This window comes from Nilaparvata lugens, chromosome 2, assembly GCF_014356525.2.
Source record: "Nilaparvata lugens isolate BPH chromosome 2, ASM1435652v1, whole genome shotgun sequence".
Classification (NCBI taxonomy): domain Eukaryota; kingdom Metazoa; phylum Arthropoda; class Insecta; order Hemiptera; family Delphacidae; genus Nilaparvata; species Nilaparvata lugens.
Genome location: NC_052505.1, coordinates 40,176,475 through 40,203,319, shown reverse-complemented (window position 1 = coordinate 40,203,319; position 26,845 = coordinate 40,176,475). Strand labels below are relative to the sequence as shown.

At 35.4% G+C, this 26,845-nt stretch overlaps 1 protein-coding gene across 4 annotated transcripts in view; it reads left to right on the top strand.

Annotated features, from left to right (window-relative positions):
• The window catches only part of LOC111046291 (paired box protein Pax-5), a 160,126-nt gene that overhangs the window by 8,486 nt on the left and 124,795 nt on the right, over window positions 1-26,845 (top strand). For all 4 annotated transcript variants that reach the window (XM_022331805.2, XM_039421213.1, XM_039421216.1 and 1 more), the window contains exons 2-3: window positions 18,757-18,913; window positions 26,256-26,285. In XM_022331805.2, coding sequence (XP_022187497.1) covers window positions 18,772-18,913; window positions 26,256-26,285 — 172 coding nt within the window. In that variant the 5' untranslated portion in view covers window positions 18,757-18,771. The remainder of the gene's footprint in view (window positions 1-18,756; window positions 18,914-26,255; window positions 26,286-26,845) is intronic.

Here is a 26,845-nt window from a genome sequence, read left to right as displayed (position 1 = left end):
TCGATTGTATCTGGCTAGAAGGAAGCGGAAGATATAAAATTATAATGTCCTGCCGATAAGTGCTCTGCTCTCTTAGCGGATCTGTATTATAGGTGAGCTTCTAGCGGGTCTCTAGTCGGAAGAAATATCACCGATGATTATATGGAAGGTGAGGATGTGCACTGCATTGGGAGCCAGGGAGCCCTCGTCGCTTTGTCAATAATTGCCGATAATCGACTGATTATCCAGACTCCGAAAACTTACACTCTCGATCTCACGTTTCAATCAGCCTAGTCCGGGTCGACCTTCGTTGCCAAATTGCGGTTCACGCTATGAGAAATGCACCAATCTAGTGCAAACACCCTGGCTATTTTCGATTTCATTTCATGAGAGATTTCAGAGTTCCCACACCTTATACTGTTCACCTTACACAAGAATTAGAAGTTATGATATTGTGTTAAAATTATTTTCTAAAAGCTACTTGGTAGTCAGATAAGATCCCTAATTAGTATTTCTGAGTAGGCATAATACAACCGGAGTTTGACAGAAATTCATTGGTAGGCTATCTGGAAAAATGAGAGGGAATAATCGAGAAGAAGGAAGAAAGAATATGGATGGAGTAGAAGTTGCCATCCAAGATTTTAGTTCTTCTAAAGAGCTTATTGGGCATTTTGTTTGCAGAAAATGTCAAGAAGCTATCAGCGATTAAATATCAAGCAACCTTCACTTTACCAGAATTTCCTTATTATTTATGAATTTTTGCTCTAGATGATTCAAAAGTATTTATAATTAAGTCATTTTGATATCAATATATCCGATAAATCTACTAGAGCAGAAAATTATAAAAATCTAGTAAAGCTTACTTGAAAGATAATAGCTTGCATAGCTACTATGATTCATGATCTATGGTAGTATGATGGTGTTGAAGTTCTAAATGTAAGAAATCATAAAATGGCCGAGCTTGAAGGCTTCTTTGTGATGGTGTCGCTAAAAAGTTTCAGTTTTTTTTAAGCTATTCGTACTTGACCAATGGAAAAAATTATCATTAAAGTGGCACTAGCTTTGTGTCTGAGTTATTGTATCCAAGCGAACTTCTTCAACTGCTTCAAAAGCACTGGAAGGATAAAAACCTCCAAAAGAAAGGAGTCTATCGACAACATGACACTTTTTATTACACGGACAGATTCCCGACATATGGCTGCTTATAGTTTTAATGTTAGCACCTTTGTTCCACACTGCTCATCAGGTTGAACTATGAAGATATACTTCGCTCGTAAAACTGTCAAATTAAGAGACCAGTTGCATTCGGCTGATGACAGTTAAAGAATGATGCGTCAGGATGCTGCTATAGAACAAGTGGCGTTAAGATTGTCATTGACTACTCACATCATACGAATCTACTTCATCTTCAAGTTTTAAGGCTTTTGAGTTCCTACAGTCATAAAACGTTTAATGAAGCTGATATGTAAAAATATTTATGAAGATTTTGTCATCTATGAACTTCAATTATTTCAGTTACGTTTATTAGATGCTTATGTGGGAATACCCTGAAATGAAGAGTGTTGTTTCTTGATGGAATTGTATGAAAAAGTATGAGATTAGAGATTAAATGAGCTACTTTCTATCAAATGTATTAAGAGCAACCAATTCAAAGAATCTTTAACTCAATGTTTCTCTATGAGAAAGCGAAAAAATATTCACTGTTCAAAAACAAGCGAATGACTACTAAAAACGTCTGCAAAGCCCTCACGTTCTATCTAGATTTAAAACCTTTTCCCATGATTAACCTTGACTTACACATTTCTCATTGTTGTTGAATCAGAAGATAATGATTATGATCATTGCATCATAGGATTGACGCATTGTTGTCATCCCAGAAAGAGTTTTGTGGCTTCCATGTGAAAATGGGAGATGAAAAATTATTTGTCTTCATATGTTACGGAGAGTGTAACTTTAAACCAAACAGAATAATCATGTTGAATATGTTACCTATATCATCCTACATACGAGAACGGAATTCCATAAAAGGGAAAAAGGTTATCATGAGTGATAAACTATTATAGAATGATTAATTCTATCATTTGATGTGAGAATAAGCATTAGGTATTAAAAACAGCTCCAATTAGGGATTGCATTTTTTTTTAATCTCACTGTAGTAGGATGAAAGATGACCAGTCTTGAATATCAGATTATTAAACTATAGATTAAAAGATTACTCATAAAGTAAAGTTATGCTGTAGTATTCTTTATCAACTGATTACGAGTTGTATTACTGGCAAATCAGGCTCAATCATCCTCAAAATTCATCACACGATATTTGTGTCACCAATGTAGCGCTTTTGAACTCTGTATCAGAAACTATGCACAGTAGAGGTCACGTGATCGCAACTGAAATGCACGAATATGGATGGCACAGAGAAGTCCGTATTGGAAGCAATAGCAATAGAATCAGCAGCAGCGGTGTGGCGATAAAGAAGAGGAAAGCACAGCTAATGATAGCTGGGAGTTTCCTGTCTGTGACTGACCACAGGCGCAGAGGGAGTCCAGTCAGTCAAAGTGACTGAGTCAGGTGACTGACTGCGCCGCTCAACAATCCATATCCATCCACCTTTACTCACTTACTTTGTCGCATGGCTCAGCTGATGAAAAACTCTCCATAAACCACTCACTGAGTTCTCCAGTTCGCGTCGTAACTCTTTCAACGGCCGATGGAGAGAGCCACAATCAATCACACATACAGTATCCTTTCTCTGTCGAATACATACCTATAAAAAGCTGCGCTCTCTTTCTAATAGGATTATCTTCCACCCTCGTCAAATGCTGAGGGCAAAGTTCAGTGTGCGGTCTTATGACTGCTGTTTACGGTGCTCTCCCACTCTCTTCCTTAGCCCTCTCTCTCACTCAGTCCCTCTCGTTACATCTCTCTTTCACCTTTTCTTTCTCCCTTGATTGCCTCACGCGAGCTCAGTGCAACAGGTATCTTGTCAAAGCATGTCGCGCGCTCACATTTCATTCTCAAATTTACTAGCTTCTTGCATCCTATCTTCCTCGTTATTCTCTTACTTTCACACAAAAATTTTGAACTTAGCAAGCTGCCATCCATCGCAAGTTGTGTCTACAGTGATTAAAACCAACCTTTATTTCACTTGGGTTCTGTTCTTTATTAACGTGCAATGATTATTCAATATGCAATAGGCCTATTGAGAAGATAAATACTTTTACCATCATTTTGATCAGAGAAAATTCTAAGAATTTATAAGTGAGATCGTATTAGTCTTCTTGGGAAATTCCTGATAGTGTTTTGATTGGACTGAAAAACGTGTACTGAATTGATTGTAATATCACTGATTCATTGAATTTTCTCCTATTTATTCTGTTGCACATATTCGCAGTAGCAAGAGTCTCCACAGTATTTTATAGCATAATCAATTGAGAATTTTATTTTATTAATATTCAAAAATATTACTGTTACTAAAATACTACTATTTACTTGATGTTGTTCTATTTTCAATAGAAATTCTGTTGAAAATTATCTAAAGTTATAGAAAATTATTTTCTTTTGAGAATTAATGTTCTATGTCAAGTCAATGTCAATTTGAGGGAGCAATGTCAAATAGTTTGATCATTGTTACTTAATTTCAGTCCTGGATGAATTGTTTAGTTCTTGTTTGAGATAAGTTTAATATAGGTGATAAAAATATAGAAATAGCGTAGGTCTGCTCGTGATTTTTCGAATTCCCAATGCAGGAAATAGAAAATTCATCCGGCAATTGTAGATTTGTAAGCCAGTGTAAAATGAAAACTCACTCCAAAATTGCATGATTACTAGAAAGCGAAGACTTTGCGATATTTGACTTAAAAATATTGTGAACTAGGACAGGACATAGGCTTACAGAACTTGAGTGAATCAGGAGTCAGCTTGCTGTTCATTTTATTTATTTATTTCAGTGAATACATATAGTTAACAATGTATTTATCCTTGGACTTTTATGAAGCTGCAGTCAATCTATTCGCTGCAAGTCGTTTTCTAATGAATTCGAAGTTGTTTATTCGGCTATCAGAAGTATATAGAAAAGTGCGAAGACCATAAACTTTCCATTCGGCAGATTTTTGCTAATGGTTCTTTGGAGGTGGCATCCTTCCCTTGAACATTTTAATGCAAACGTGAGCGGGAAAGACAGCGCTTGAGACTGATTTACACGATGCAGCTCGGCTCAACTCATCTTGTCCCGCTAATACTTTTGATTCATTAACTGAATGCGGCATCCCGCTGAGAGCGGCGTCTGAGATTAAATTTGCCGCTGTAATATTTTCAACGCAAAAGCCAATAAACAAATTCAAATAAATATTCTCGCGAAACCGTTTAAGATACTTCTGAATTAGCACATCATCTGTTGCTAAACACTATGGCACGATTGAGTTGGAAACGTATTGCTCTACGGAAGTCATATTTCTGTCTATTGGGGATGGATTTGATATTCAAGCTCTCAACACTTGGCTGGGCGTTAAATACACTGACGTTGATCTATGTGGTGGAAATTTTGGATAAACAAACCTTATGGAGAGTGGAGTTTCTAATCATATTAATGGTTTGGTAGCCATTATCGTAAGAGAGCAGTATCAAAAATTAGATTTCTACCTCTAGACCAAGATTGACTCTCTGGTAAACCTGATTAGGTAACACTCCTTGGAAGAAGTGGAAATATTATTGTTGTTTTGATGAATGATATCAAGATACAAATAAGTTGAATGATAGAAGATGATTATTATTATTATTATTATTACAGTAGATGAAGTTGCTGGAGTAATTACCCCTTTCAAGTCAATCAATACATTTCAAGTCTTCATGCATTTGATATTACTTATTGAGTAGTATGAGAATTATATACAAGCATTATGACACCAGTTCATATTGAAATAAACTTTTACAGGACAAAATATGTGTGATGAAGTCGATTAATATTTTTAATATTCCCCAATAAGATGTCACATTAATTATATCTATTCTGAAATATCTTATAAATGAGAATACAAAACTTAGAGGAGTGGAAATCAAATGCTCTTACCATCAATCTACTGATACATGGTATCGTTACTCCATGCTCTTACCAACAGAGATATGGCAACACATTCCTACCATCTATAAAATCGTATGACAAATATAGAAATCATATTACTTCTACTCAGCACTTTGCGAAAACAGAGCAGACCTACACCAACAATGCTTATCGGATAGGCGCTAGTAATAAAGTGATAACTTCTATGAATATATTTGTCGAGGAAACTGGACAATCTTGTTCACAATAGGAAATGGCTACACACACACATATATTATTTATTCGATATACTTTGATGATATCGGCTCAGATATGGATAAATATGGAGAGACCTTAGTTCTGTTCATGTGTATGTGTGAAAGAGAATGAGAGAAGGAAAGAGTGTGAGAGAGAATGCGCATGTGTGAGCCGCAGACAGGCAATCGACGGGATTATTGGTGCTCACGCGGAATAGATAAACAAGACGAGATGCATGTAGCCGACAATGTACAAGCCGATGGTAATCGTTCAGCTCTGTGGGACCGGTTCGACTTATTTTCAATAACTGGTGAAGCAAACAGAGCATAATCGTAGGTGGTTATGAGTAATGTAAGTTGTAATGCTCGGCTCTCGGCTTGTAAGCGCGTTTTGATGAAGATGCTATGGTGAGATTCATTCCAAACTGTCAGCCTTTGGTGAATGGAAATCATCGGTGTTATTCATAAGAAAGGTTGACAGGCTCAAGTGAATCTGATTGGGACAAGAGTCCTGTGAGCATGTCGCCCCACAAGAATACACATATATATTGTAGTACATATATACATAATATAAGCATGCTTGGACGTACATGCTAAGTAATAGATAGATCTATCAGCGCGTGTCTCCATACACGCATAAAGCACGGGCCTACATAACAAGCCGTAAGTACTATGCTTTGCGGCCCCTTTGACGACTTAGTTTCTCTCCACCATGTAAGTCTATTTCTCGGCTGGTCGCCTCAGTCCTCAATGACAAACATCCCTTCAACAACATTAAACATTATATTGAGCTTATTATTTTGTGTCTACATCCAATAAATAGTGTCACACAATATCTTATCATGCATTCCAATTCCAATAGAGACATACTTGATCTTGATAGTTTTCGAAGATTAAAATCAATTCTGATCCAATTATCTCATCCTTGAAAGCTTCCAATATTTCTGCATTCCTCTTCTTTTATTCCTTCCTTATGTAAGTAGAAGTATGGGGTAATGATATAGTTAGATATGAGTAAATATGTACGAATTTGAACAATTCTATGAACAGTAATCCAAGTTGCAATTGAGTTTTTAAATGAGTAGGTATTTCTAAAAATCTATTGAAAAAGGATGGAGTCAGAGGGCCAGAACCATCAGCATTAGATCATTCATGTGGTAATATCATTGACTGGCTAATTATCTTTACTTGAAATAAGAATTCCAACATTCTGGTAAGAGCTGATTTTACTATCTTGACAGCTTCTCATTCCAGAATCTAAATTAATTATTAATGCTTCAGATAGGCCTTCTAAACTGAATCCTTCACTTTTTGGTATAAAATATTTGCGTTCCATCATCCACATTCCAATTGAGTGGCAAAATCTCAACATCTATGTAGACTAATGATCAAGCTAATAATTACAAATAATACTACGTATAGATTTTCATAACACAAGTTGTAAGGTTAGAGGCTAACCTAGAGCTAAGGTGATGATGTCGCTCAGCCTAAATTGGTTCAAAATACATAACCTTATAACTATATCTGTTATCAGTGAGATGCGAGTAAGTTCTAGATGTTGTTACCAATATTGATGTGCAACTTCTATCTATCATGAATAATTCAAGAAAATATCACAAAAAAAGAACTTTTTCTAGTATCAAACGAAAGGATGACGTTAGCTTGTAAGCGACGTGAAAGTGCCGTTGATGGAAAACTGTGCGACAATTTCAGTCACTGTAATTACAATTATTGTTCTGGTTATTGTGTCAAGAGGATTTTGCGAAAGAGGCTCAACAAGCTAAGGCAGAGGAGGAGGTTGTGAGGAGTCCGGAGAAGGAGGAGGAGGGAGGATTTTAATCGTAGCTGGCGGAACAATCACAACACAGGCCGGAAACGGAGATGACGTCACAGCTCTGCAGATAGCGCTAGTAGTCCCCGGTGGCAGCCGCGGCTACTAATAATAATAAAAGCGAACAATGGAAATGAAGCCGAAAAGTGTAGTGTATGACAGCCGAAGAATTCTCTATAGAGAGATTCACCTGAAACTGTCAGCTTTCCTTAGCAATGAAACATTAGTGCTGCCCGTTCAACCAATACTGACAGTATGAAGTGATTCTCAAATTGACAGCATTCCTTATGAATAAAATGAGCTCTTCACATTCAACCAACGCTGACAGAATAAAATGAATTGCACTGGATTCAGAGCCTGCGGCAAGGTTGCGGCATTCCAATAAGTTGCCAGAGAACATCGGTTCGATGCTCGGTGCGCGATGCTGGACAGTGGAGCGATGTGGCCTCCAAATAGTCACTGCTCTTGCCGATCTGCGCTCGGAGGCTGGACAGTGTACATAGCACCATCCAAGTAACTGTAGTCAATCAATATGTGAGCTGATTTTGGATACCTTGATCACGAATACGGAGCACATATCACTTTTGTTTCATAGTTATGTCATGAAAATAGCTTCCTTTAACACTCTAGTTTACTACAAATTCTTTCTTGTTGTTCCATTGAGACGATGATAATAATCAATCCAGAGTGATATTGTCAAGAAGCATCAATTTGAACATCAAAGTAGACCTATACCTGATTCACTTATATGAAAAATCAATTTTAAGAACTCTTTTCATTATTTGTACTTGATTGTTTCTGTTCTATCATCATGTATGATATCTTTTCTTCTATAGCAATATTTTGTTCAGTCAGTTTTAATTTTAAACGAACTAAACAGAATTGTGTAATGGCTATAGTGATAGGAAACAGAATATTCAGGAGTATCATCTGTGAATATAGTCGAATGTAATTCTCTGAATAGTTTTCCAATGAGTTGTTTAGTGAAGAATTGAAATTTTATTCATAATGTAGTTTTTGTGAAGCTTAGCCATTACAATGTATATTGTACAATAACAATACATACCGTATCTCTTCCAAAACGTACTTCATCATCTCTATGTTTCAAGTTTCAAACCCAGAACAGTTACTTCAATTTGGGGAATACATAATGTGAATTTCTCAATTCACGTTTAATTGAATTATGTAAGTTTGAGATGTTAGAAGTTTTTTATCGATTTACTTTCAATCGAATAGCCCTTGAATCAGGAACCGCGGCACTGGGCTCAATCTAAATACTAGTGTGCACTTTGGAAAAAAATGCAACAAATAACAATATTCTCAGCTCAGATACAATCGGCTCGCTTATATAATCTCGTCCGAGTGCAAACTGTGCCAGATGGTCTCTATTCATATTCAGCGCGGATCCAATCAATCACTGGCACTGGCACTCTGGCAGTGTGTTGCAACAACCATTTGCGGAAAACTTTCGCCGTCCAGTGCAGGCAGTGCAGTTTTCCATCCATGTAATCAGGGTTGCAGCGGGGCAGACGAAACCAACTCGAATCTTGGTATCAGCTCGCGCATGCGCAGTCACAAGCGACCGCCGCAAGTGATGCTCCGGCAGGTTTCACCACAGTCCACCTCCACAAACACTAGCCACGATCATCGAAAGAATTCCCGTTTTCAACTAATTTACGACTCAGCAATACTCACCTCCGGCTACAAAAGGCAACGAGTCTCTCTATTTAAAACAAATGTTGTCAAAACAAATCATCTACTCACTCTCGCAGATAACTCTCTCTCCCAACATCGAAATCAATAAATAAGCGCAATCGATTTTCCAAAATAGTAAATACTCGGTACAACACCAAAACACGAGAGCGCTTATTCAATCTGATTGCATTCTGATTATTTTATCTGGGCAGAGAAGTTATTTGCCACTCGAGTTCCACATCCAAGTGCCAGGCGAATCGTGGATCATGATGTAATAGCTCCACTAGTTCTGCTATTTTATTTTTGTTACATTTTCTGATCACTGTGGATTCACCTTAACTCTTGTGATATGAACTACATTTTTGCATCGAATAATCTTGATTACACAAAGGAAAGGGTGGATATCGAAGGTTTTGAAATATTTTGATGCATAGGTTCAAATTGTGATAATACTGAATATCTTTGGATGCATTATAAGGATTTACTACACACACTAGTTACACACACATCGATTATTGGACGTACGATTTTTTGTCGTCCATGAATTCTATCAGATTAAAGAGAACGTGACAAACATCATCTGTTTATTCCTAATATCGGGGCACCGAGCTTCACTCGTTATTTATTTATTGACTTTTGATAAACCGAACACAATTCTTTAAAATGATTGGGGAAGTACTAACAGGCACAGCCCAAAACGGTTTTTTTCCCGAAATTTGATTTATACACTATAAATAGTCCAGAAAGTTGGTTATGTTCCATACACTTGAATTCAGGTTCAATTTTCTGTTCAAACATTTGGAAACAAAAAAATTATAATTTAGATTATATACAAATTGAATAACAAAATAACTCCACTAATCACTCGAAATTGTCAAATAATGATCAACTTTGAAAATTATGATATACTCTAGTTCAGGAGGATTATCATGTCATGTCAACAAATCAGATTATGTTGATCAAATCGATTAAAAATTGTCTAGCTAGATAAAATTTCTCGCTGATTGATTATGATTACACAGCTGGAAATAATTCTGTCTCTCTCCTACACAGACACACGCATCTTCTGTTATCGAGAGATGACGAAATTATCATCTGATTTCCAAGGATGAATTATTCTTTTAATTTCGTTCAGCGAGTTTTCCAAAGAATGAGACCTAGTGCAATCGAATCTTCATTTCATAAACCTACTATGTTCCAAATTTCGTGAAAATCGTTAGATCAGTTTTCGAGATCCGTAAAACATAAATAACCAGATATAAAAATAATCAGATATATACAGAAATTGCTCGCTTAATATAATATGATATAATTTATAAGGACGGCAAAAAACCGTACGTTCAAAAATCGATGTTTGTGTAACTGGCTTAACAAGCTAAGTTTACAGAACAGTTTCGGTTGTTATAACTCTGGCACTATATTTTAACTCGTCATCTACAACATTATTTATCCAGATCACTGTGACATTTGATTCTTTATTGCTCCACAAAACATTCAGAAGCATTATTTTGAGTTGAATTCATCTTCGTCACATATCCATCTGTTGTTAATTCTCATGAAAGTAGGATTTGAGTAGGAGACTGATTAACGAACAAGTGAAGCACCTCATGAAAGTATTATCAGTTCAAGAAAATAATTTCTCAAAAACTAATGAAGTATTCAACCGATATACATTTATTCACAATCTATCTTATTTAATGTAAGGCTATGGTTCTGCAGAATAGACAAGGAGAGCACCCTACGTGGTGATTAGACTCACTCACAGTTTGTGTTCGTTATTAGATAGATTTCTGAATGTGGAGGGAATAGCTGGCAGTTTAATAGCAATTACATAGTAAAAGGAGACGAGACGTAGCTGAGTTGAAAATTGAGTAGGAAATGAGTTGAATGGCTGTACGGATGGCGCTGTGGTGAACGTGTAAAGTAAATAGAGACTGTGATGGGATTTGAAATCGGTGCTTTTGAACTTGGCTGGATGGGTAGACTTTGGCTTGTGGGTGGGGGGGGGAGGCTGAAGGGAGGCGCCTTCAGCCTCTGTAGCCTGATATTGTCTTGGGAGGTGATTAGGCTAACCGCAGCCAGGTAAGGCTAGCCTTGATCAGGGTCCCGCACTCATCTATCCAAGCCGGCAATTGCCACCGCTCGGCATTACCCTTTCTTTCATTCATGCCGAAAAAAACAAACGTACACAATATTGCTGTTGAAAAGAGAGGAGCTGGAGTGCTGCACTTGGAACAACCTTGACAAGTGGCTCCCTTGACATGTTCAATCAGAGGTGCTAGTTTCATGGAAATTATGTTGTTCAGATTGACCCTATATTGATCACCAACGTTGATTTGTCACTGATCAAGTAGAGCTTTGGATTACAATAACTTCCCAAAAAAATCTTCAAGGGAATAACTTATGCTTCTTCATCACAGATAAGAGTTTGAGTTGGAATAGAAGGAAATACTTATTCCCAGGATATACATGAGATCACAACTGGATTATCAAGTTAATGGAATTTCAAATTCCATCCACACCTTGAAACATTGATAATAAATTCCTCAAATTCTCCAACACAGGAATGTAGATGATTATGCGATCAATCAATTTCTCAGTTAGATAAAGTTTGAATCCGACTCTACTCGTAGGATGTTATTCGTAACTACATAACAAGCGAACTATATGTGAATAATAATGAATATACTGATTAAACTCTCCAAAAATGGCTAATTTACTATCACCTCCGTAAAATTTCTACTCGAAACAACTCATTTATGAATTACTACTATAATATCTGCTACTATGGTAGTACTAGTAATATTCATCCTGAAAGAATTTCTCAATCTTGAAAGAGAATAATTTTGAGTGAATAATTCAGATGTTTTTCTAATAAAAGACAGGGAATTATGTTCCAAATTCAGAAGACTTGCTGCAAACGGAATATCACTCTTTATTCCATAATAATTATGATCATGCATGGTAAAATAGCTACTCATAATTATGTAAGTTCATTATTATTTTCAGTTAACTTCCTACTTGTGTTGTTCTAAGCTCAGTCATAAACCAATTCCTCACATGGCTAACCATGAAGAGTTGAAATACATGGTGGAGGGCGAAAAAGGAAAGTACCAATAAGTAAAGACAATCAGGTAGGAATTGTCCCGTCTTAACCTTTGTACCATGCTGCGATCGTGCTAGTTCAATGTGTAACGGCTACTGGTGAGCCTAAGTGCTTGCACATTGTAACTTAATTAAGCCGGAGAGTGAAAGTCCACTACATTTCACGGAACGTTATTATCTGGCGTGCAGAACACTTTTCGTTGTTTCTTGCAGTTGGAGAAGTCGCTTGTAGCAACGAGGTGCTACTTTTTCAGCTAGCTGTAGCCTAATCAGTGGAAGAGATAGGGAAACCTCCAACGACTAATCGCTTTGCTTGTTTTAGTTGAGATGACTTGGCATGAATATGTATTTTCGATTATTCAAGTTTTTTTATTCTCAACTTTATGGTTCTTGTTTAATTTCTTCTCATGCAAAATTAGTCAACTACAGATGGAGATTCTAGAACAACCGGGAAGCTCATAATCATTTAAGGTAGAATACGAGATCATATACAGAGAATAATTCACCATAGTAAAATTCAAGTTCAAGTGAATTCAAATGAACTATTGGATCAAACGTAGATAACAATATCATAAAATTATGACGACACATAAGTTCATGCTGTAATATTCATTTGAAACTAACATAAATGCGAGCTCTTGTGACTATACTTTTGAAGCAATACAAATTTATACATAAAAGAATCAATAAATTAGGCTCTATACCGAAAAATTATTGTTGTTGATGGCATAGTATGTGCCTACATAACATTGTGCGGCGAATCTCTCGGCATATGAAACGGGATTTTTCAATAATTTCTCAGCACGACCATGCCAAAAAACCAAAATAGTAGCTCGTGATTTGTTAAAGTCAGTTTTTTCTCGAGCGGGGCCGGCTGAAGGTTATAATTTACAGTTTAGTTCAAACTTGAGGAAAAGAAAGCAGATAATTTGGTAGGACTACCCGATCAGGTGTAAATGCTAAAGCGCTTGTCGGCGTGGCCAATAATTTAACGAAGAAAAATTTATGTTTTTCTGCACTGAAATATTTTCGAAGCGTAGATTGGGGCCCCTTATGACTTATAACTCACGTGAAATTCCTTGGTAGTCGTGGTTTTCTTCTCTAGATCAAAAATCGTTTGATCGGCGGCAATCCAGGCTTCGGTTTCAGCACGTGGGGAATTTTAATTTAAATATCTCCTTCACCGAATTAATTAAGGGATAATTTACTTTAAGCTTTTAAATTTATCGATTGATGAGAACAGAAATTTACGAATAACAAATAAATTGGCCTAAAATATCGGCTCACAAATAGAACATTTAAAATCGAACAAGAAATTTTCACAAATAGGTCTTTGGTAACTATAAAAAGAGATCTGCACGGTGAGGATTTCAAAAGGGAAGTGCTGCTCTTTTCTCTAAGCTTTTAGGCTAGACCTTGCTTCTCAGAATCTCAATGTAATAATTTGCATAAAAATTTGCCATTGGTAGAACGCTTGTGACGTAAACATGACGTCAGTGGCAAGCAGTAGAATACAATTCCTTTAATTACAATAATGATTTAATTTAGGTAATCCTTAAAACTGCTTAATCTTCTAGACATAGTTCCTCTCATACAATGTACACGTGCTAGTGTAACTGATAAGGCAGGGTTGGTGTCTGATAATAGATTAACATGTGTTGCTTTCAAACGATCACCGTCTTGGTGCTATTTCTATGCACTGTGATTGGCTTAGACCTGCCATAGAGATTTAATTACCATGTGGTTCAGTGAATTAAATTATTAATAAATTAATATTCTTGTACAATTTTTATTAGGTTGAGATTATTATAATTAATTTCTGCCATTTTGTCAATAATATAATTTCATGCTATGACCTATTAGTTACAATAAGACCTGACGTATAATATAATTTCTTAAATAATAAATAATTTCAACAATAATACATACATTTTATTTTTATTTTGAAATTCTTGATCCTTATTGATAGTTAAACAGAATATTACTCTTTATTCCATAATAATTATGATCATGCATGGTAAAATAGCTACTCATGATTATGTAAGTTCATTATTATTTTCAGTTAACTTCCTACTTGTGTTGTTCTAACCTCAGTCATAAACCAATTCCTCACATGGCTAACCATGAAGAGTTGAAATACATGGTGGAGGGCGAAAAAGGAAAGTACCAATAAGTAAAGACAATCAGGTAGGAATTGTCCCGTCTTAACCTTTGTACCATGCTGCGATCGTGCTAGTTCAATGTGTAACGGCTACTGGTGAGCCTAAGTGCTTGCACATTGTAACTTAATTAAGCCGGAGAGTGAAAGTCCACTACATTTCACGGAACGTTATTATCTGGCGTGCAGAACACTTTTCGTTGTTTCTTGCAGTTGGAGAAGTCGCTTGTAGCAACGAGGTGCTACTTTTTCAGCTAGCTGTAGCCTAATCAGTGGAAGAGATAGGGAAACCTCCAACGACTAATCGCTTTGCTTGTTTTAGTTGAGATGACTTGGCATGAATATGTATTTTTCATTATTCAAGTTTTTTTTATTCTCAACTTTATGGTTCTTGTTTAATTTCTTCTCATGCAAAATTAGTCAACTACCCCTACAGATGGAGATTCTAGAACAACCGGGAAGCTCATAATCATTTAAGGTAGAATACGAGATCATATACAGGGAATAATTCACCATAGTAAAAATTCAAGTTCAAGTAAAATCCAAATTAACTATTGGATCAAACGTAGATAACAATATCATAAAATTATGACGACACATAAGTTCATGCTTTATTATTCATTTGAAACTAGCATGAATGCGAGCTCTTGTGACTATACTTTTGAAGCAATACAAATTTATACATAAAATAATCAATAAATTAGGCTCTATACCGAAAAATTATTGTTGTTGATGGCATAGTATGTGCCTACATAACATTGTGCGGCGAATCTCTCAGCATATGAAACGGGATTTTTCAATAATTTCTCAGCACGACCATGCCAAAAAACCAAAATAGTAGCTCGTGATTTGTTAAAGTCAGTTTTTTCTCGAGCGGGGCCGGCTGAAGGTTATAATTTACAGTTTAGTTCAAACTTGAGGAAAAGAAAGCAGATAATTTGGTAGGACTACCCGATCAGGTGTATATGCTTCATCGTTCGTCACCATTTATTCTTCGATCCTTTTTTATTGCTTCTACCAATTCTTTATTATTGTTAGCAAGACGAAGAGAGTTGATAACAGTCGGTCACTTCAGATAGAAAAAACGTCGGCATCGGTCTATCAAGCTTCAAAACAGTGTCTAGTTGGAATATAACTAGTTTGAGTTGGTAGTTGGACTTGCCAAAGCGATAGCATGAGCGCCACTGCGATTAAACTTCCATCATCTCGTCGAAATCATCTTGTTGCTAGTGTAGCAAGCTCATTATTGTTCGCGCCTTATTTTGTAATGAGTTGAGCCGAGATTTTCGTCGACTATAGTGTTTCAGACGGAAGCGTGCCTGGTTAGTGATAAGCGATCGTAAATGAGCGCAACGCCCGCCCTGTACAGTAAACCCCACACCCACCCTTTCACTCACCTCTTCACACTCAACTATTCCAAGATTTCCGATAACAGTATAATTTCTCCCGTCGAGCCTGTTTACCTGTGGAGATCGGCTCTTTTTCGACACTGTTAATAGTCAAAATCGAACTGAATGTAATTCACTTCAACACCTTGGTTAGGTGTACTAATTGGGATCTAAACGTATGTCTTCTAAAATGGAAGAAGTGAGTGAGGAAAAAGTTGCAACGGCTTCAACTCGATTTATATGAATCATACTTTTGAGATTCCAATTTTATTTTTTCACCTTATGAACCCTGTAATATTATACAGCTAATTAAACTTAAGTATTGGTGTAGCTGAAGAAGGCGAAGCTTCTTTGATGGACTAGATAGAGTAAACGATCATGATAAATTTATATTATTTTAATTATGTTCTCTATCGAATAATCAACATACTTTCTTTGAAATGTGCAATTGAGATTGAAGAAATATTACTCACAATATTCATGAAGGAATAAGTCAGCAATCGTTCAGGACACAATAGTGCAATGTATAATATCCGATGATTTGGTTGAAAGTGTACATGTTACTATACATCGGATCATCGCAATAGTCTACTTTCATCGAGCAATAAATAATGCGGCGATCTTCCCAATCAATAAATTATTATAAGATTGAAAGCATGATACGATCCCAAGCTCCCCCAACATATCTCTTAGGTTTTGGAACTTGATTTTGGTAGATAATTTCATAGTTTTCTCAATCCCCTTATCCTGTACATACTAAATAAATACAATTGGATCTCAACTTTTGTACCGCTCTTTAGAAAAATCTATCATATGGTAAATGAGAGGAATACCACATAGTAAGAACGTATTAGAAAATATCTGTAAATTACGATTACTGTTCAGCATGATAAAATATTGAACCAACAACATCACTACTGACTTCGAAAGTAGGCTCTGTACGTGTGCATAGAGCAGTTGATAAGAAGCCATAAGTACGCAATTGCTCAGCTCCATTATTTCGATTAAGAACAAAGAAAGCCGTTGCGTTTTGTGATACATTGCGGATCCAATCTCGCGTCCTTCGCCTGATGCCAGAGAAGCTGCAACATCTTATCGCAGATCAGCGTCCAGGCCTGATTATTATGATGAGATAATCAGCGGTCTCATCTATATACAGTCACTCAACAACCATATAATTTATAACTATAGTTGGTGGCGCTGACCATATGCTGGTTAATAGCTATTTGACGCCCGCTGTTGTTTTAACAAGATTCGCAACCAGTGTTGTGAGGTTCGCGCTTGTTACTGGAAATTTCGATTCCGGTGTGAGGCTATGTATGCTACCGACTGCTTGAATTAGAGCATTCGCTTCAAACATAAATTGAGTCAATCTAACGAAGAGGAGCTGAAAAACGGGGCATCGATCTTGTTATATTGTTGGAGGGCTTGGCTCGTCCTCGTTTATTCTATCTCCAAATACAACTATGATTCCAATCATAATCTAACCTTTGAAATTTCTTCCTAACTCAATATATTTCTCATATAAAGAGCTTTGTTGAAGCTCCACAGAAGTAGACCAATTTCCTTTTTAGAAAAATAACATTATGCCTTGCATATAATTATTTCATTTTTTATTTGATTCTAATCGATGTTCATTTCAACGGATCAAAAGTATTTCTATTTTATCACGTCTCCTAAGAAATACACAGACTTTTCATAGAAATGGTGGCTCACAAATGAATAATAATTCAGAGTTGTTTTTTGTTTAAGATAATGTCAGACATTGATCGGAAAATTTTGAAGTTTTTGGCTATTTAGAAACAAATAAGGCCCAAGTTGAAAATTTGTATAACTGTGGGATGGAGAAAAAGGGTGTGAGCATGTGACTGCATTGGAAAATGTTTAGAATCCTGATCTATTCCAAGTAAATTCCCACAGATGTTGTAGCAAGGAACATTATTTGATTTCTCATTTCTCTGATTGGAAATAATAATCAGATCCATGTTTATGGATTTGCTGTATCATCATGACCAGTATCCCATCCCATTTTCATTAGGCTGAACAACGAGAGTTGTTAGATGTAATTCTCATTTCAATTTCAAATCGGCGTGGAGGTAAGAACAAGATGCTCAGAGCTATTACCAGCCAATACAAGGGCAGCTAATGAATATGCAATGCGAGTTGCAAGGCTGAGCGCTGAGCCTGGCAATGCACTAGTAATCTGCAAAAACATCTATCAATATTTGTTTTGCAAGCTTATCATGATGTGTTATAGATGAGCACTGAGATATAGAGAGGTGTATAACATTAGTATGCCATGAATTATAGATGGAAGACAAATGAGATATGATATGATTAATGTGAGGAAGCAGCTCTTATTAATATTTGAATATGTATGCCTGCATATACAAATGAACAATCACTTAAATTATGATACGCCCATGATGTCTCTCTCAATTGAAACTTAGAGCTGAGCCAACATTTATGCACTCTATACAGCGGATATTCTTAAACAGTGCAGATACTATTATCTTAATAAATGAACTATTACTTTAATAAAATGTACATGAATACACCTGGATAAAATATAATAAGCATTCAGTAGTTCAGATACTTTCTCATTTTTTAAGTTCTCATAATACACTAAATTATTTGTTGTTCTCCCATCCTTGACCTTACTCACATACTAAATATTTGGCGAAAACGAAGAAGATGAGAAAAAACGTGTTAATAGGTAATAATTGACGATTGAGACACTTTGTAGATTCTACTCATGATGTATCAACTCTTCAATTTGACTTGAAAAGCCTTCTCTTCTACTCTATACTCTCAGAGGGTGTTCAGCATATACAATTATCAATCACTCGACACAAAAGGAAGAAACCAGAATTTTTCTAACCAAAATTGAATAAAACCTGCACATTTGACAGCTCTGGGATTAAAAAACAGAATTAGTAAGTTAAGAGAGTGACAGATGAACAAGAAAACTGAAGTAGTTGGTTAAAAAAAAATTCAAAAATCAGTATAGTTTGACCTAATCTTTGATAATACATATTTTCATAATCCATCATTATTCACTTATGACGGCCATTCTTCTCATGCAACTATTACTTGATGTCCAATTCTCAATAGAAAAGTTTTAGAGTATACATCAATCTATAGCTTTCTTTTTCCAGTTCAACGTTTTTAGATCTAAAGTGAATTCAACGTGTGATCTGAAGTAAAGTAATAAGTAATAGTATGTCATTAGTGACTTATTCAAAGTATATAAAGTAAGTTCAAAGATTTGTTTTTCATCTGAAGTGAATTGGTGTTATTTTGACAGGTGGCGTGAGTGGCTATGATCAGCATGGAGTTGACGCCGATGCATCAGCACGGCACTCTGGCAATGCCCCCCCACCACATCCAACAAATACAAATTCCACAGCATCAGCAGGCGCTCATGCATCACGCTCTGCTACAGGACGAACCCAAGAAGAAGCGTGAGTACATCATCTTACATATCAGAACTTCATCTAAATCTTGGATCAAAGAATCATACATCAGAGATTTTCAAAATTGTTACTCCTAGATCACAGACAGATAATACGGTATATTAGATATTTTGAAGATTGCGAATCCTAGATCATGGATGGTATTTTGTAATTTTTAGATTGTAATTCCCAGATCATAAATGAATAATAGATTTGTAGATCCAGGAATCAAAGATATAGGATAATTAATTGTAAAGGTTGGATACATCCAGTATGGTATTTCTGCTCTTCCAAAGAATGGTTTCAATCTTGTGATTATTGTTAAATGGACAGCATGAACCAGAAGACGAATTCAACGTTATCGATAAATGACACCAATGGCAAATATCTCCGTGAAATTCGCTTATTCTTATTCATTTATAATTGTACCACTATTCTGTGACATACTATAATTGGAAATGATAACAATTTATTTATTGTATCAATTATATTAAGGCTGTCCGGTACACTTTCTTTTTTATTTAAATTGGATAATCTTTTTCAATATAATTGTTAACATCATAAGAGTGAGAAAAAGTGGTAACTGACATTTTTAAGTGGTCTAATAAGCGAGTTATGGGTTGCTGGAAGTGCTAACTACGTTTTCTTTGCAGATCATAAACGGTTTCCAATTTTCCATTGGAGTTTTTTAATACATTCAGTACATTGGCTTTGTTCCAATATGCGTTTTTTCGCGATTAATGCCAAAATAAACAAGTTATCAAATTAACAAAAAATGTCACTTTTTTATTTATGAACGATACGGGGAATAAAATGTTTTAGTTTGGAAAAATACATTTTTGGAATTTTTAAGAGAAGTTCTGTTAATGTAGTCGAAACCGTTTATGATCTGGAAAGAAAACGGAATCTGGAAAGTTAGCACTTCAACAACTCGCTTATTAGACCACTTAAAAATTTCAGTTGCCACTTTTTCTCACTCTTATAATAATCTTAACAATTATATTGAAAAAGGTTATCCAATTTAAATAAAAAAAAGGTGTACCGAACGGCCTTAAATCGTCTTCACTCTCTTCACACAATCTGAATTTAGTAGGATTGAATTGGGCAGAAATGTTCGAATGAATTTATGAAGCAATCGAAAAAATGTGGTTACACTTTGCTGAAGTGATAGTTTTATCAACTCTTTCAAATAGCTTTTAACTGTTGTTAGCTTTGCACCTATCCTAGTGTAATTTTAACTCTGCAGTTTTCTAATAACTTAGTTTTCATTAACTAACGTTTCTCACAGTTTAAAATTTTGATTTTTTACTGTACGATTCCGTCTTCTGTCAGCTTCAACCTACGTTAGATTCAAATATCTGTTACTTTTAACTTCTGTTGAATTTTCATAGTGTTGGCTCTTCAATCTACTGTTTAAGTAGATTAACGGAAAAACGGGAAATGCAAGGAAAATTCTACTTAGCTGCAATCAAGGTTAATTGATTTACCAAAAAACAAATCGTCAAGCATTCTTGTAATTAGGTACAAGTAGCTGATCAGAATTGGGAAAACAAGCTGCCTACTGATCAACGGAAATCAATTATTTCATGAAAAAGCAGCTAATTAAGATCTAGTTCCAAGGATATACCGTGCTTATTGTTATTATCAAGTCCTGCAAAGTGTACACAAATAGTTGTTTCTGTGGTTATACATTAAATCACAAGCACATCGTAACATCTTTGAAGTTGTAGAACTTCAAGGTGTTGAAAAGAACAACATTTCAGTGTTGAAATACGATACTTTCTCATTGAACTGAGCTAGTTCGATACCAAAGGAAGGAGATTTCACTTCAAAATATTATGAAAATATTTTTGAATTTCAGACATTATCATCCAGGAGAATAATCTATATTGATAGTGTTATTGGATGTATCTAGTTACCTCACATTGAAACTAACTGTCAAACATTTGCTGGATGAAAAAATTATGCTCAATACATTTTTAGGACATGTAATTTGCAATTTTTCAATTTTCATAATTCTGAATGCAATAAAAACTAGGATGTAGTGTAATAAAGAAGAATGTAGTGGACGTCAGGTCATTTATTGTCTATTTAGGCCGATGTACTTTGGCCAATATTCGACGTTTTCTTTACGTTCGTGCTTGTCGATTCTGTCCTCACCTGGTTTTCTTCAATAAACACAAGAGACAGCACAAGTAATGAGTTTCTTTGCAACGATCATAATTCAAGGCAAGCGAAGTAAATTGCTGTCGATTTTGCCGGCTGTAATTTTGATCGATATTCCTCAAAAGGTGGAAGAAAGAAAGAAGTGATGATCGTAAAATAGAGAATGGACGAGAAGTGATCAACTGCCGTATGCCACTAGTGCCAATCTATGAGGAGGAAGAGGAGAAGGATGAGGTGGAGGAGAACGATGAGGAGGAGGAAGAGAACAGGAGATTGTGTGGTGAGACGACACACAGTAGCAGTAGCAGGTAAAGCTAGATTGCGGAACAAATTGTAACAAACGACAGTGCTGCTCTGCGGTGGCAGTTTAAACCAGAAAAAAGGAAGCCGCTGACAATCTCAAATATCTGTTACTCCAAAATCTTGGCCTTTGGCATTGAATATCAATGAAAAAAAAACCTTTCCGTTACCAGAAACGAATTTATAATGTATCATTTTTTGAAGTGGATAATTATTACATTCAAAAGGTATTTTTTTGTCAAAAAGTATTTAAACTTGTCACTTGATTCTACCTGCGTTGGAAGGCCCATATCAAGAAGAAGAGATAAGAGCTTGGATTCTAATATTTGATCGATAGAAGGAAGCTTGATTGGCTGATTGAAAGAAACTCCACCTTTTCAACCCGAAACAACAGCTGATATTGAAGTCAGTATGCATGAATTTGTGATTTTACATTCTGTTGTATCCTAAGGTTTTTAATAATAAATTAACTCATGGATTCATAATAATTAAAACACTTTATTAATTACTCTTCATAACTTCGTATTGTACATATGAATGAATATCGGGTATGTACCAAAGACAGCAGATTAATGTTATACAACCGCAATTCCAGAACAAGGTGCTGAGGAACATTGTGGATGCTCCTTAGTTGACCGAGCGAAGTGAGGTGAAAGATTCAAGTCGACGGTTTGGCATTTCTCTCAATGTCTAAATGTTTATTATGTTACGCATTTACGGCGAAACGCGGTAATAGATTTTCGCATGAAATTTGACAGGTATGCTCCTTTTTAAATTGCGCGTCGACGTATATACAAGGTTTTTGGAAATTTTGCATCTCAAGGATAATATAAAAGGAAAAAGGAGCCTCCTTCATACGCCAATATTAGAGTAAAAATCAGACTATAGAATTATTCATCATAAATCAGCTGACAAGTGATTACACAGATGTGTGGAGAAGCCAGTCTATTACTGTATTTGTATAAGGTCTATAGTTTCAATCAAAGACCTTAAAGAGGTATGCATCTTTATGCTGGGTTTACACCAAAGTTATTAACATAATGTTAATCCTTATAGATTCTATTAGATAGAATGGAAGTTGACAAACACACATCTTCATCATGTGTATGATAAGTTATGTTCAATCTTATATAATCCATAAGGATTGAGTTAACATTTTGTTAATAACTTTGGTCTAATCGCAGCTTCAAGGTCTTTGGTTTCAATATTTTGTTTTGCAGTCATGTTATTATTATGCGTGCCCATTAGTATCAATATTCTCACATTGGAAAAAAACTAATTTAATAGGTGATTAAAAATAAACAAATGAACTAAATAATGCTGGAGAAATTATAATATTTCTGATTGTAAAAAATTAATTTTCATCAGATAGAAAGATTATCACGGAACTGGATGAATTATATCATATGGAATACAAATTCAAACGTGAACTGAGTTTGTTAACATTCAAAACATGTGACATAAGGTACTTGTGGATGAGAATATACTGCGTGAGGTCTACTGTTCACAGAACTACTAAACTACTAGTATGTAAGAAACAACGATCATCGCAAAGAGACCTGCAAGATCACTGTGTATCCACCGAAATTCAGGCAAGAAGAGAAGATTTCGCATACTCAGAAACAGAACAAACATTTTATGATACCAAAGTCATCAGAGAAGTCGTCTGCTGTATACTTCAATACCACAATATTTTCCACCAACATTTCGATGGAATATGAAAAAATCTGGTGTGGTGCACTCACACAACTTTCCTTGCCGTTATGAAAATTGATCAACTGACGCTAGTGTTCCCGCGCATCTCAAGTCTACTTTTCTAAGATCTGAGCCAGCTGGTGAGAGGACCATAGCGCTGCAGACACACGAAGTCTGCTATCTCTTCATAGTCAATGATTTAATAGAATCAACAGTTGCCAAAAGTTTGCAATAATTGAATAATCTTATTTTCTCGAATTTCGAGCTTATTTTCAATTTTAGGTGAAAATGCTACTGAACATTAATTGTAGAGATTTTTATGCTCAATCTTTTCCAATTGAATTTTTTTGTTTAAATTGTATCTGAAGCCTGATTATTGAGAATCTAAAATCAAACTTTGCATAGATGGTGCAGTGCTCCTGAAATTTTTACAGATATGAGACTTGTGGCAGTTGATAGAACTTATCAATGACTTTTCTAGGTATGAATTTGATCAAAATCGTTGGATCCGTTTTCGAGAAAATCGCGAAAAACCCTGTTTTTGACAACATTTTCGCCATTTTATCCGCCATCTTGAATTGCATTTGATCGAAAATGTTCGTGTCGGATCCTTATAGTGTAAGGACCTTAAGTACTAAATTCCAAGTCATTCCGTTAATTGGGAGATGAGATATCGTGTACACGGACGCTCATACATACACACACAAACACACACACACACACACACACACACACACACACACACACACACACACACACACACACACACACACACACACACACACACACACACACACACACACATACAGAACAATACCCAAAAACCACTTTTTTGGACTCAATGGACCTTGAAACGTTTAGAAATTTAGAAATTGGGGTACCTTAATTTTTTTCGGAAAGCAATACTTTCCTTACCTATGGTAATAGGGCAAGGAAAGTAAAAAATGGTCCACTACTCAACTTACTTATCAGCTCGTTTTCTGAAATTTGTGTATGCTCATAATACTGTATTGATATTGCTTAGCAGCTTGTTTATAGTGTATGTTACAGTGAAAATTCCAAGTTACTTGACGGAATAGATCTAGGGAAAAAGTTTTTGAAACCATAGTGAACAGAGAAAACATATTTGATGTATTTTGCAAGTCACCTCACCTAATTCGTAATATGACATGATTGTACAACATGCAACATGGGATTGCTATGCTGATCAGCTCTATGGGAGGATTGCATCTGGAGTCTTTGCACTCCGACAAATAAGAAGATTGAATGATACCAAACTCACAATGGAAGTCTACCACTCACTCATGTTGTCACACATCCGCTATGCCATTATTGTGTGGGGTGGGTCGTGCCAGAATTTGGAGAGGGTGTTCAAGCTCCAAAAAAAAGCTGTTAGAGCGATCAAAGGTATTATGCCTTTAGAGTCCTGTAGGAACCACTTTAAAGAATTAGGCATACTAACCGTTCCCTCTATTTATATCTATGAGATGATTATACATGTTAGAAGAAAGACAATGACTAGAAATGCTGATTCGCATGGATACAATACTAGAAATAGAGGAGACTATGCTTCACTGTATCACAGAACAGCTCTTTTTGAGAAAAAACCTACATATATGGGTCTTAAATTTATTAGAAAGCTTCCTACTCACTTGAAAAATTGTGAAGATGTCGATGTTTTTGAGAAGGAATTGAAAAGTTTTTTGATGCTTGGAGTATTCTATACCACAGAAGAGTTTGTGTGTAGAGAGGGTTCCTTTGTGTGATTTTTTTCTTTTTTGTAATACTGTATATTATAAATTTTTGACAATTCCTATACTCTGATTAGAGTCTCTGGGAAGCTTTAAAAACAAACAAACATCACTTGCCAGCAATGTAATGCGGTTTATATGGGTGAACATAATGTAGTAAACATGTTAAAACCAGAAAATATGAAGGTCAACATCCATCTTAAAAATTGAAACTACATCAAAAATTACTTTCTTCAAAAAAATTTCAAGATCCCTTAAATGTGTGTCAATTACTAGCCATTAGTGAAATACTAGCTATTCTCTTAAAATCAGTAAGTACACCGTTCATTTCAAAGTGACCCGTTCTTGTGGTATAGCGTGCTGCAGTTGACTAATGGACAATTTCACAGCCTTCGGATTGTTTGATTGCCAGACTGTTGACCTTTTCCTCAACTGTAAACTGCAACTTTCTGTCAAGAGTCTCTAATATAACTTGGTCACATGTATGGTAGCATAAAAATTTACAAAGATTGCAAGAATGAAACCAAATAATAAAAAAATTGAATTGATCTATTGAATCTAAAAATTGAAAGTGAATGATTTTTTGATAAAAAGATAGTTGAGCTAGATTCACTCAGCTTTCTAAAACGTTCATTCATTTCAGGAAGCTTTCATTCAAAAATAATCTTATAATAATCATCTGTAACACATTAGTTTATAAGCACATTCAGTGTAACACATTCATATTACATATTTATAGCTTTACTATATTCAAACCACAATAATTGAATCAGAGAGCAGCACTAGCAGCTATAAATAGGCTATGGAATTTATCATGTGGATAAGAGATTTTTACAGCTCTCAGCATTTTATAAATTAGATAGGGAATGCACAATAACATTAATAGTGTTAATTTCCTTGACACATAACAGCTGTAAAAAATGAGGAACCGGTTCCTGAGTCTGCTACTAGAGTAGGTATCAATGATAATTAATCAACAATTGAGAATATCCTTAATGTTACAGATTTCTCACTTCCTATTCTTATAATTTTGAATTTGTCCTTCCTGCCAGTAGAATAGGATGTTTTCGGCGAGATAATTGATTTCTTTTCGGATCACATTCAAAATCGGAGCTGGATTGGGAAGTTGTAAATCCACTCACATCCGCAAATAATATACCTGTTGAAAATAAATTTTTGGCTCAACCAAGGCTTGCATTTCCATTTTCAAGATATTACAATAAATTCCGCAATAGAATGGAATTGTGAAAAATTCTGCTTGTAATTTATTCTGGAAATGTACAGTATGAAATTGCTGAAATGCGTGGATCTTCAAACTACCGTAATGTGAATATGAATAGTATCATTTTAAGCCTTTCAAGTAAATTTGTATACCATCATTACTTTTTACTTTCATTGTTGATAGAAGAGGTCTAATGGAAGATTTTTTTTTCTTACAGAGGATGGAGGACATGGAATCAGTCAAGAAGGTAGGAATCTTATTTTGTTTTTGAACCATTATATAAAATACTCTGATATGATTTCAATTGATTTATCACTAGAAAATGGATTTGATGTATTCATCTTCTCACTATACATCATATGATGAGCTTGCACAGCTTATCTATAAAGCATATCACATCGTTCAACAATGAGACAGCATGCTGGTCCATTTCATTGCAAATAATGATCGAGATGCCGTTTGAAATACAGTTATATAAATCACAATATACTTTATATGTTGGCTTTATAATACCAGTAGAAGAGTATTCAATGAATCAACAGAACTACCATGATGAATTATTGTTGATAAATAATATTACTGTGAATACATTTCCTATTTTGAATAATACTTTCAACTCAGATTTTCATCCTCAAAATAATATTACTAGTAAAAACAAAAGCATACAGAAAGGGAATGCGTTTGTGTACTTTGGTTGATTCTCTTTCTGCCAGTTGTAATTGCTATGTACCATTTACAGTTACTGTAGTAAAAATGTTGACCATTGATAATTTATTAGCAATATCTCCTGTAACTGGAAGCTGAGAG